This window comes from Nicotiana tabacum, chromosome 24, assembly GCF_000715075.1.
Source record: "Nicotiana tabacum cultivar K326 chromosome 24, ASM71507v2, whole genome shotgun sequence".
Taxonomy (NCBI): Eukaryota; Viridiplantae; Streptophyta; class Magnoliopsida; order Solanales; family Solanaceae; genus Nicotiana; species Nicotiana tabacum.
The window spans coordinates 84,711,377-84,722,984 of NC_134103.1; the positions used below are offsets into that span (position 1 = coordinate 84,711,377).

The 11,608-nt window shown below is 34.7% G+C and overlaps 2 protein-coding genes across 2 annotated transcripts; one reads left to right on the forward strand and one right to left on the reverse strand.

Moving 5' to 3' along the window:
- Positions 1–3,134: 3,134 nt before the first annotated feature.
- Positions 3,135–6,090, forward strand: LOC107814688 (31 kDa ribonucleoprotein, chloroplastic). The gene is made up of 5 exons (XM_016640137.2): positions 3,135–3,575; positions 4,370–4,471; positions 4,716–5,075; positions 5,313–5,416; positions 5,736–6,090. Exons 1-4 carry the CDS (start codon positions 3,222–3,224, stop codon positions 5,373–5,375), a joined length of 879 nt encoding a protein of 292 aa, XP_016495623.1. The 5' UTR covers positions 3,135–3,221; the 3' UTR covers positions 5,376–5,416; positions 5,736–6,090.
- A 584-nt stretch (positions 6,091–6,674) lies between these two features.
- On the reverse strand, positions 6,675–11,179 carry LOC107814686 (BTB/POZ domain-containing protein At5g03250-like). The gene is made up of 5 exons (XM_016640133.2): positions 10,782–11,179; positions 9,851–9,920; positions 8,794–9,578; positions 8,134–8,569; positions 6,675–7,476 (listed from the first exon to the last, which is right to left on the reverse strand). The coding sequence occupies exons 1-5, from the start codon at positions 10,838–10,840 to the stop codon at positions 7,003–7,005; spliced, it is 1,824 nt and encodes a 607-aa protein (XP_016495619.1). The 5' UTR covers positions 10,841–11,179; the 3' UTR covers positions 6,675–7,002.
- Between the last annotated feature and the right edge of the window lie 429 nt (positions 11,180–11,608).

The following is an 11,608-nucleotide window of genomic DNA, read 5'->3' on the forward strand; positions in this document are numbered from 1 at the left end:
TCCGATCTCTGAAAAAATAAGCCAAGCTCGAGACGTGATGACATGGGACCGAAATCGAGGCAAAAGTCTTATCGAGTCAGAATCCGGGGGCATGACGTCCGCCCTCGAGAATATCAGGGTCATAGTTCGGAATCGGCCCTGGCCTTGAATGACTTCGAAGAGCAATATCGGGCAATCAAGCACGGCCAACGGAGGGCCGTTATCTTTGACCGGCCGGATATCACGGCGGGGATCTCGGCACGTATCGATGAAGAACCGACAATCAGTTAATCGGAGGATTTTTTACCTTTTATAGAGTTGTACCTAGACTAGGATTCCCCTACTATATAAAGGGGGTCTGATAATTCATTAAACACATTGTAACATGCATTCCAAAGCAATATATTATTTGTTTCTCTCTTATTAGCTCTTTCTCTTGTTCATTAGTGCTGGCCATAGCGAGCCCAGATCGAGGGTGAATATTTCACTAAGGCTGGAACTATCCTCCTCGTGCGGTTTGAATCTATTTTATCTTTGTTTATTCAATTTGACTTAATCTATCGCTTTGTATCAAATTAATTCGCGTATCTTTAAAACCACTTATAAATTTAATTATTATCCACTTTTGAGGGTAAACAGTATATTTGCACATAATTTTTATACTTGATAATATTAGTAGTTTTTGAGTGATTTGAATGGTATTTGATGAGATTCGTTATTTTTATAGATCTCGATTAGTATTTGAACTTAACAAGATGAAAACAACAATGAATGAAAATAAAGGGTAAATTTCACAAATGGTTATATAACAATGACTTTTTTTCACCAAAGTCATATAACTTTGTTTCCTCACACAATAATCATATAACTATGACTTTTTCCCCCAAAGTCATATAACTATGTTTTCTCACACAAAAATCATAGTGATCGAAAAATACAATTTTTCAGTAGTATTTTTTTTATTTTGTGGTTTTTATTTTTTATTTTCAATCTAATAAATAATAATCCAATTAAAATAGGGATGACCCAACTCGACCTGACCCACCCGATCCAATACTCATATATAAAAATTAAAATAATACTAAAAGTGAATAGTAAATTCTTCAAAACATGATACTTCTATCTTCTTCTTCTTTTTCAAAATTTTTATTCAAATTGATATCATTTTTATTTCAAATGCTCTCTAATTATTCGTTTTAATTCTTTATGTTTGTGTTAGAATCTCATGCATTACGAACTAAATTTTTTATGGTGGAAGAATTAACTTTTCATATTATTTTAACTTGCGTATATGGTTATTGGGTCATGCTGGGTTGAGTCATTTCTATTTTAAGAGAAAAATATTAAATTAACTGACCGGTCGAAACTAATTGCATTTGCTAGCCAAAATATATATAGAATGTGTATGTTATATGTATATAATACACACATATATAAAAAATATTTTATCGGCTATTATATTTGGGAGGGCTAAAAATATACTCATATTTTTTCTATTTTAATTGGGTAATTATTAATTAGACTGAAAATAAAAAACAAAAAAATGTAAAGTAAGAAAATAGTACCAGAAAAATTTGTTTTCCGACCTTTATGATTTTTATGTGAGTTAGTGAAAGTTTTATGGTTTTTGTGTGAGAAAATAAAGTTATATGACTTTTGTGAAAAAAATCATAGTTATATGATTTTTGTGTGAGAAAATAAAGTTATATGACTTTGGTGAAAAAAAGTGATAGTTATATGACCATTTGTGAAATTTACTTTGAAAATAAAAGCTCTAAAGGAAGAAAGTTGAAAAGTTGAAGGAAGATACTTAATAATCGAGATATACAGACTCGAAAATCATTACTCTAAATAAAAAGTTATAATTTTTAAGAAAGTGAATATTTTTTTTAGATAAATTCAAATACAAAAGTTGAAATTTTTTATTTGGATTGCAGGATAAAATTGAATAAAACTTACTACAAATAGTGCAAATATAGATGTAGGTATGAGATTGTAGAACCCTCATTCCCTCAAAAATATATAAAGGCCTCAAACTTAAGTGAGAAAAAGAAATCCGTAGGGCTCCGGGCTTTGCAATTTGCCCATTGGGCCTTATTCTTCTTAACCTAAAAATATTTGAAATCTTTACACAAATAGTCGTCCATATTCATTATTTACTTTTTTAGCCATATACATAGTTATTCATTGATTATACACAATTATACACATATAATATATAAACTATACATATATTATACCTCCACCTATTATTTTTAGTTTAAGTGGTTTGGTGGATGACTGTTTGGGTTAATTCTTCAAAATATCTACACCTTTTCCCATTTATAAATACGAATCATTGTATCTTCAAATTCTTGAAAAACCTTATCTCTTCAACGCCTTTTCTATTCTCTAATTCTTGCTTATAGTGTCACATAAAATGGAATAGATAATAAAATTGGCTATACTAAAACTTATAGGGCATTGGTTTTTGCAACTTCGTCTAAGCCTTTTAAGATCTTTTTTGAAACAAGCAACATGGCCTTTCCCATTTGGGCCTTGTACCCCCTTAACCTAAAAAATATCAACACACTTTTCCATTACAAGTAACTTAAATAGCCGGCGGCTACCTAAGAGCTTAAACTTAAAATAGACGGTTGATATATAATATATTTATAATCCATGTATAATACATGTATAATTATTATATAAGCTATGTATAAACAGAGAATTCAACCAGCTGTTTGTATAAAGATCCCTTATAAATATGAACATTATAATCTCTGTTCTTGCTTATAGTGTCACATAAAATAGATCACAGTAAATAATGAAATGGAATCTTTACACAAATAGCCAGCCGGATTAACTATTTACTTTTCCTAGCCGATATACACAGATTATACACTGATTATATATAATTATATACGTATTATACATGCATTATTCATATATTATATATGCATCATTTTTTTAGTTTAAGCGATTGGATGAGCTGTTGTTAAGGTTGATTCTTCTAAGAAAATTGGCTAGGCTTTGGTTTTTGCAACTTTAGCTAAGCCTTTCAAGATCTTTTTGAGAAAAGCAAACAAGGCCTTTCCTATTTGGGCCTTATTCCACTTAACCTAAAAAAAATATCTACAGATTTTCCACTTATAAATATGAACATGTTTGCCAATAAACATTGTATCTTCAAATTCTTGGAAAAAACCTTATCTTTCCGCCTTACCCATATTCTGCTCTCGTTCTTGCTTTATAGCAAAACCATGGCTTCTTCCTCAGTTTCTTCTCTCCATTTTCTCTTCGTCACCCCACAAACCCCTTCTTCTTTAAAACCAAATTCCACACTTTCCTTCTTCTCTCTCCCTTCTTCATCTCTGAACCTTTCTTTATCTTCTTCTTCAACTGGTCATTCTGCTTCTATCAAACCTTTTGAATCTTCGTTCTCGACTCGCGTTGCCCTCTCTGACTTTGACCAATTGGAAGATGATGTTGAAGTAGCAGAACAACCCCGTTTTTCTGAAGACCTTAAACTCTTTGTTGGTAATTTGCCTTTCAGTGTTGACAGCGCTGCTCTTGCTGGCCTTTTCGAACGTGCTGGAAATGTCGAAATGGTTGAGGTAATTTAGTTAACTACCAATTATTCCTATGTTTCTTCTACTTAATGTTAAAGCGTAATTAAATACTTACTTGTTAAAATTTTGCCATGGAATAATTAAAAGTGTCTACAGTTTAAGCATTTATATGTGGTGGTTCACTCAATTCAAGACTTAAGGAGTAAAGCTTTGATTTTTGAAGTGATGTGTTCTTCATGTTTGAACGTTATTAACTGAAAATGGATATATTAAGGTTCTTAAATGGTCATTTATTGCATCTTTTCGTGTCTTAAATGGTCATTTATTGCATCTTTTCGTGAGCCCGAAGGTCTATCAGAAACATACTATCTACCTCAAGTCAGGGTTATAGTCGGCGTACACACTATAATCCCCACTATAATCCCCAGACCCCACTTGTGGCATTAGACTGGGTGTGTTGTGGTCGTCGTCGTTATTTAATAGGTAATTACTAGTAACTCTACTTAATGAACGTTGATTGGTAACCTAAAAATGAGTAACAAACCTGCTATAACATGTTAAATCACACTGATGGTGTAAAATTCATTATACTAACAGTGTATATAACTTAAATCGTAATTGGAAACATGACCAGTGAGTAAGTTGCTATGAAACTTTTTCAATGTAGCAGTAATTCTTTTGTCCTGCTTGTTCAAGCATCTTTGGCGAAGGCACCCTTTGTTTTGTACATTTCCCTGTAGTGAGCTCAACAGAATTTGGTTTTCTTTATTGTATATTAGGGTTGAGAAGGATTGACTAGGAGGGTAATGGGAGTAGGAATTTTGTTACAATTTTTGCAGGTTATATATGACAAGCTCACTGGAAGAAGCAGAGGGTTTGGTTTTGTGACAATGTCTACCAAAGGGGAAGTCGAAGCTGCTGAACAACAATTCAATGGATATGTATATTCTCGCCCTTTCTGCCACTTATCCATTATTATCATCAAGTGTACTTATATTACTACGTTTGTCTAAAATTTCCATGGTTTTGGTTATCTTAAAGAGTTGATAAAACAAACTATATTCGCTAATTTACTTTTTCTACTCTCACTTTCAACTTGCCATTTGTGTAATCTAAAATCTTATCAAGTGCTTGGATATGCACTCTGTTGCAATGATTTGATTTAGATATCTAAATGATTTGCAGGAAATTGACGGGAGGGCAATAAGGGTGAATGCGGGGCCAGCGCCAGCCAAAAGGGAGAATTCTTCATATGGAGGTGGACGGGGTGGAAATTCTTCATATGGAGGTGGACGGGATGGGAATTCTTCTTTTGGAGGTGCACGGGGTGGGAGAAGTGTTGACAGCAGCAATAGAGTATACGTAGGAAACCTCTCATGGGGTGTCGATGATCTAGCACTTAAAGAACTGTTCAGTGAGCAAGGCAATGTTGTGGATGCTAAAGTAGTCTATGATAGAGATAGTGGTAGATCAAGGGGCTTTGGATTTGTAACATACAGTTCGGCCAAAGAGGTCAACGATGCAATTGATAGCTTGAATGGTATTGTAAGTATATTCTTACTAAGCCTGATTACATATCTTGATTCGTTGGCCAATATATTCATGCCTGTCGATATCAGTTGTTATTGTCCTTTAGGTATCTGAAAAGAAGGATTATGAATTTGTCCGCCACTGCACTTTTTTGCATCTTTCCTCCTATATGTTTTGGACTAGTTGGGCCACAATCAGCTTTCCTATTTGGATTTCTTCTAACTATGCATCTGCTGTGATATTGTGGTGCAGGACCTTGATGGCAGGTCCATACGCGTAAGTGCTGCTGAAGAACGGCCCAGGCGTCAATTCTGAATGTGTTAAACTACATCTTTTTGACTGAGGAAAAGCTTGAGGTAAACAGCTCGCACGTTCTGCTTTTAAAATTATAGTCTTTTCTAATGCAGAGCTGAAAACACATCAATATCTGTTGGTATACTCTAAAGATTAGTAACCTCTGAAGAAATTGGCCACTCCCCCTCTCCCAAAAAGAGTTAATTTTTGATAATGGTACCAAAGAAGGGAAGAAAAGGAGGATGAAAGTTGAAAAAGCTCAATCTACCATATGCAAATTGTATTTCCCCTCTTAATTCCATGTCCTATTACTTGGTTATTTAAGTTTCAATGCTCTCGCCGAATGTGAGCTTTCTTACGAATGTATAATCTACATGGCAGGGCCTGGAAACGACGAAAATTGCAGCGAAGCTCATGAATTTTTTGCATCTTCAACACTTGCTACTTTTACGCCAAAGTTGGTACAAAATTTTGTATCTGCATCTAGGTTAATGAGAACTCACAAGTATATTACCTTTTACAGTGTATGTTCTAAAATTGCCTTGGGAAAAGATTCTGATCTGTAATATTATATCCATTAGTTGATAATGGACTAGACAATGACATGTTAGATCACTCTTTGGTATGAATCTTGGTGTGACCCTTTTTTCTTGTAAAATGAATGTGCAATGTATGTGTTGCACAAATTTAAGGTCTTGGGAACTTAATTTGTTGGAGTAAAGGGTTGTTTGATTGTTATATTGGAGCAATTAATTCTAACATAAAATCCCACATAAGATAATACCGTATTTGGTTTATTGTAGAATAAAAAAATTTATGGTTGTATAACTAATGTTGCTTTGCTGCTGTGACTGTGCTTGAGGGTCTATTGGAAGCACACTCTCGGTAGGGGTAAAGTTTGCGTACCCATTATTCTCACAGGTCCCACATGTGCGATTATATTGGGTATAATAACGCAATATTTGGTTGGCAATATATTAAGCAATATCCGCATTAAGCTATGGATAATGTGGAATTAGAATGTGTATTAGCAATGCGGAGATTAAACCAGTTTAAGACAAATGTCCTACTAAAGTAATTCATGTATAACAATATAAACGGCAACCTAGTGAACTAAGCTCTCGTTATGCGCGGGATCCGAGGAAGGGCCGTATCATAAGGGGTTTATTGTAATGTACGAAACCTTACCCTATATTTCTGCAAGAGGTTGTTTCTATGACTCGAACCTGTGACCCCCTGGTCACATGGCAATGACTTTACTAGTTACGCCAATACTTTCCTTCTTATGTATAACAATATGTTCATTATTAATCACACATAAAGAGTAAACAAGTAATATCTTATTAATTACAGATCTTCTCTAATCTGATCTTCAACATAATTTGAATACACAAGGCCTATAACGAGCACACTCAATTTTGTCTGTCAAGTGTCGGACCAACGTCAATAATACCCTCTAAAGTTTCACGGCATTGCAAATGCTCTTTGCTTAAAAATGCCTATTATACTCACTACAACATTAACAATTTGCAAAATATCAGGACGAGTGCAAACCATAACATACATAATACTACCATAATAATACTAAAAGAAGTCCTGATGGCAGGAAAAGAAGAAAACACAGTAATACAGTACGTCCACCTTCAGTTTAAGTCTCTCCCTTCTTGTGATTTTTATGCTCATTAACAGGTGGAGGTTGTATTTTACAGGGCTTTACTGTATTCAAGTCACACTGAGATTTCTTCCCACAAAACACATTCCACCTTTTCTTTGTTTTTACTACCTTTTTAAACTCCTGTTTCATGCTGTTACATTCCTTTTCTAGCTCTGCAACACGCTCCCTCATATCGTCGATGCTTGATCCCCTGTCATTTGCTGTGTTCGTGTCATGGTTGCCTCTGCGAATACTACTTTGAGAGTTGTCAAGATTATCAGAGACAAAAAACCATCCTGATATTGATGTTCGTAGCCGAAGCTGTTCAAAGAACAAGACTTGAACTATGACCCTAAGAGGTAGCCTCTCGTTTTGAGCAGCGTGTGTGCAAGCCTCTAATGACAGCTTCTGGCAATTCATCAGTCTGCAGATTTGCTCTCTTTCTGAGTCTGTGAGCCAAGGATGTGCCTAAAATTGAAATCATGTCTTAGAAAACATGCATAATAAGGAAAGTAATATTAACTTTGAAGGAAAAGAGGTTGAGAAATGAATTTTGACAATACTTGTTTTCTAAAAAAAAATAGTTGAAAGTTGACAACTTTTGAAAAAGGGCAGCATGATGCATAAAGCGTTTACGCAGGATCCGGAAATTTGGGATATGTAGGCAGCCTACCTGATGAAAGATTCTACGGCTCGAACCCGTGACCTATAGGTCGTTGACAACTTTAAAAATTAGGGCAGCTCGGTGCATAAAGCATTTCGCGTTCACGCAGGGTCTAGGGAAGGGCCGCACTCCAAAGGAATGTTATGTAGGCAGCCTACCCTGATGAAAGCATCAGTGGCTAATTCCACGGCTCGAACCCGTGACCTAGGTCACACCGAGATAACTTGACGGTTGCATCAGTGGCTGACAACTTTACATGTCACAAAAATACTAAAATAGAGGTATTTATCCACATGCTCTATATGAAATGATTAAACCTCTCTAGCTAGTCTAATACAAAAAATGATTAAACCTCACTAGTCTACTTTTCTGCTCCATATTACTAAAAAGTAAAACAAGATGCAGTGGAATCAAGAAAGATCAGCATATTACTTAAGTGAAAATGGACAACTATTTGTTACCTTCAAGTATATATCAATTGCCCGATAAATACCATCAGAAAGTGGCCTAGCAAAATCTGGGATTGTAGCAGCAAGAGACTGAAACTTTGGAAACTTGAAATTAACATCCGGCGCCACCTCTGCGAGATATGAATCCACCAAATTTGATACCTTTGTTAATGAAGTCAAGGGAAGTGAACCTTCCATCAATTGACTTTCTTCTATAATACAAGGAGAAGGTGCAGAAGAAGCCTGGTCTATTGACATAAAATGGTCCAGAATTCTCTGAAAACAGTCTATGTCATATAAAGTTTCCACTGAATATCCCATATTTGGTATTAGCACATCATCTAATGCAGCTTGATCTAACTGCAATCCCACTCTTCTCTCCAAATTTTCCCTGCAGGAGGGACTTGCTTGTAACATCATAGCAGTTCGGAGCAGCCTAAGAAGAAACCTGTCTCGAGACATAATATAATAAGTAATAAAAAGTGTCCTCTTTCTAACGACTTAAGCTATGAGATGATTCACGCAACTTAACATAGTATTAGAACATGCAAAAGGTCCTAGGTTCAAATCAATATTTTCATGTGTTTGGTTCATGAAAAAGAATCAGGTAATGTTGAGACAATAATATAATTAAGCAATTAAAAAGTATGCTCTGTCTAACAACTTAAAAACCTGGTTTCTGTTACTCCTTTTTGATTTGGTAGCAATTCCATTATCTCCTCAAGAAGTACCCTTTGGTCTGCCTCTGATGGAGTGGAAATTGTTGAACCTGATTTAGTATGGCTAGTAGCATCCTTGAAACTTGCTTGTCTATTCATCAAAGGGATATATTTCTTGGCATAAAACACAAGGGCACCTGCTACATTTTCAGGCCTCATTCCTCCGGCTTCAACCGCCTGAATCAATCGTTTGTAAAGAGGTAAGCTAAGGAACGACACATCTTCGTACCACCAGTCATCTGTCAAGGGCTGTATCCTCTTTTCAACGCTTATACCATTCCATATATCCGCGCCTGTAGTACCCTCTTGACCATTTTCAGAAACAGGCCAATTAAATAACTTTGTATCAGTACAAGCTTTCATTGCTAATGAGTTTATACATCTTGACACAATGTGAAGTTCTTCAGCATGTGGTAAAACTTCTTCACATGTTTCTAAAGCTTTTATTGTGTCTGTCCAATTCCCAAAAACATCATTAAGAAAAGCTTCTGTTTGTGTAATGAGATTTCCATCTCCAGTTTCTTCTGTCATTTGCAAATACTCTGATGCACATCTTAGACTAACTATATTTAAAGGTGTAAGTTCTATTTTTACACCATAACAAAATTTGGCTACTAGTTCAAATGCTTTAGCACCACCAGGTATGTCACTTAGCTGCAGAACACAAACTGATCCGTCGTCGTTCGATGATTCTTTAATTAGCTTTGCTAGTAGTCCACTTCTTGATATCAATGGGAACTGCAAAAGTAATATCCAAAACAAGATAATGCACATAAAATACATTTAAATGATACAATAATTGATAAATACAGTCTGACTTTTCTATAATAGTCATCCTCTATAACAATACTTCACTATAGCATCCACGTTTTCTTTGGAACTAATTTTTCATGTTATGTTATAATATATGTTCTGTAATAGTAGCACTTCACATCACTGTAGCAACCTAAAAATTTCGGAACAAACAATGCTATTATAGAGAGGTTTGACAGTAAATAAGAAAGGTGTACCTTGTGTAGATAAAAGAACATTTCTCCAATTTCAATTGTAACATCACTAGGAAGGCCTGATGTGCAATGCCTGAATACAAAGAAAACATTTCTAAGTTTGCTGCTCAGATGCAAAAAGAAATCAATGTTTAATTTGACTTTTTTTGTCCCTATTTCATCATTATTAGTCCTATTAAAACTGATTATTTGTCAATCAACTATTCTGGTCATCCACATATTAAAAATCAAGTCAGATAATCAGAGCTAAATGGCCCTATAATTTGATTTTTCCTGTCATTTATCTAGTTTCAACGATTGCATAAATTACTTAACTAATCTCTAATAGGAGTAGATATATAGCCACAGCAGATTTAGCAACAAAACGAAAGTGAAATTACCAGAAAATCATTGAAACTTTCATTTTATATGACGGTATCTGATTAAGCACGAAGTTTATTAAAAAGACATTTGGCGGGCAAGTGCACATATAGCCATTTTCAGGAATGCTATTTAGAGATTAGCCAGTACTTATTTTATCATGCATTTATAAACTAAAAATCTTAATTTCAGGACAATTCAAAACATTTTTGTCTTGAAAAAACTGAAATTCAGGACGCACTGGCTAATTCTTAAATAGCAGTCCTTTAGAGTGACTACCTGGTGTCATTTTCAGTGGCAGAGCCACCTTATAGGAAGGGCTTTGCGGGAAAAATAAACTGTGTAGCTAGGTAAAAAAATAAATTATATGTATATATACTATGTATTGACTCCCCTTAATTTCCTGGTATGTTTACTTTTATATATTTTGACACCCCTTAACGAAAATTCTGGCTCCGCCACCGGTCATTTCTACGCCAAAATACCATTAGAGCCTATATAAGCAATGATAATTGGAAGGGAAGGTGCAAATCTAAACCAGCAGAAAATTAAAGAGACAGAAATAGGGGCTTACCAAGCTTGGCCTTCGCGACGAAAGGCCTCAGATTTCGAGCCAAGTTTCACAAATGCCATATGTCCCTAGCGAGTTAAGACTAAAATGCAGTTAACTTGTTTCAAGACTCATTCAAATTTCTTTTATTTATATCGACTTGATCGTCTTTGCTGCAAAATTACACAAACATGAAGAGTCTTCTCGCATAAAAAATAAAAAGAAGATAAACACACTAGAAATTAGAAGAAAGGAAGAAAATAATATCAAGGATTTGTTAAAATGGTATTAATTTGGCTTTTTAGTGGCAAATAACCAGAGGGGGGTCACTGCTTCCAAGTATATATTACATACTATGTGTATATGTACGTTTTTTTTAATTGTATTTATGTGTCGATATAATTCGAGTCGAAAGCAATGAGTAAAGCCACAACCAATATTATGATATTAGATCCGCCTCTACAGGAAGAAGAAATACTTTGCATGGAGAGAGTAATGTGTCCCGAGTCTATGGCAGTAGATAACAAGAGTGAAATTCGGGTATTGGGTTTTTCCGTCTCCTTTTATTTCTGACATTTTTATACTCAGCATATTGACTACAAATTTTACATTATCAAAATGATATACAGTGTACTAAACATTATCAATTCGTCATAGGAGTTGATAATGCAAGTAAAATACTTGCATGATCTAAAACACGGTGGACCTTTTCATGGGATCCTTGTTTAAAAATTTGAAGAATTAACCTAAATAGCGGCATATCCAACCACTTAAACTAAAAATAGCTGATGGATGTATAATATATGCATAATCTATATATTATATAGTATAATTATGTATAATCTATGTAT

Coding starts and splice junctions, on each gene's coding strand:
- LOC107814686 (XM_016640133.2), bottom strand. CDS start 10,840: ATGGCATTTGTGAAACTTGGCTCGAAATCTGAGGCCTTTCGTCGCGAA. Junction 8,570..8,793: donor AAAGGAGTAACAGAAACCAG/GTTTTTAAGTTG, acceptor GTCTCGAGACAG/GTTTCTTCTTAGGCTGCTCC. Junction 7,477..8,133: donor CAATTGATATATACTTGAAG/GTAACAAATAGT, acceptor TTTCAATTTTAG/GCACATCCTTGGCTCACAGA.
- LOC107814688 (XM_016640137.2), top strand. CDS start 3,222: ATGGCTTCTTCCTCAGTTTCTTCTCTCCATTTTCTCTTCGTCACCCCA. Junction 3,576..4,369: donor GAAATGTCGAAATGGTTGAG/GTAATTTAGTTA, acceptor CAATTTTTGCAG/GTTATATATGACAAGCTCAC. Junction 4,472..4,715: donor AACAACAATTCAATGGATAT/GTATATTCTCGC, acceptor AATGATTTGCAG/GAAATTGACGGGAGGGCAAT.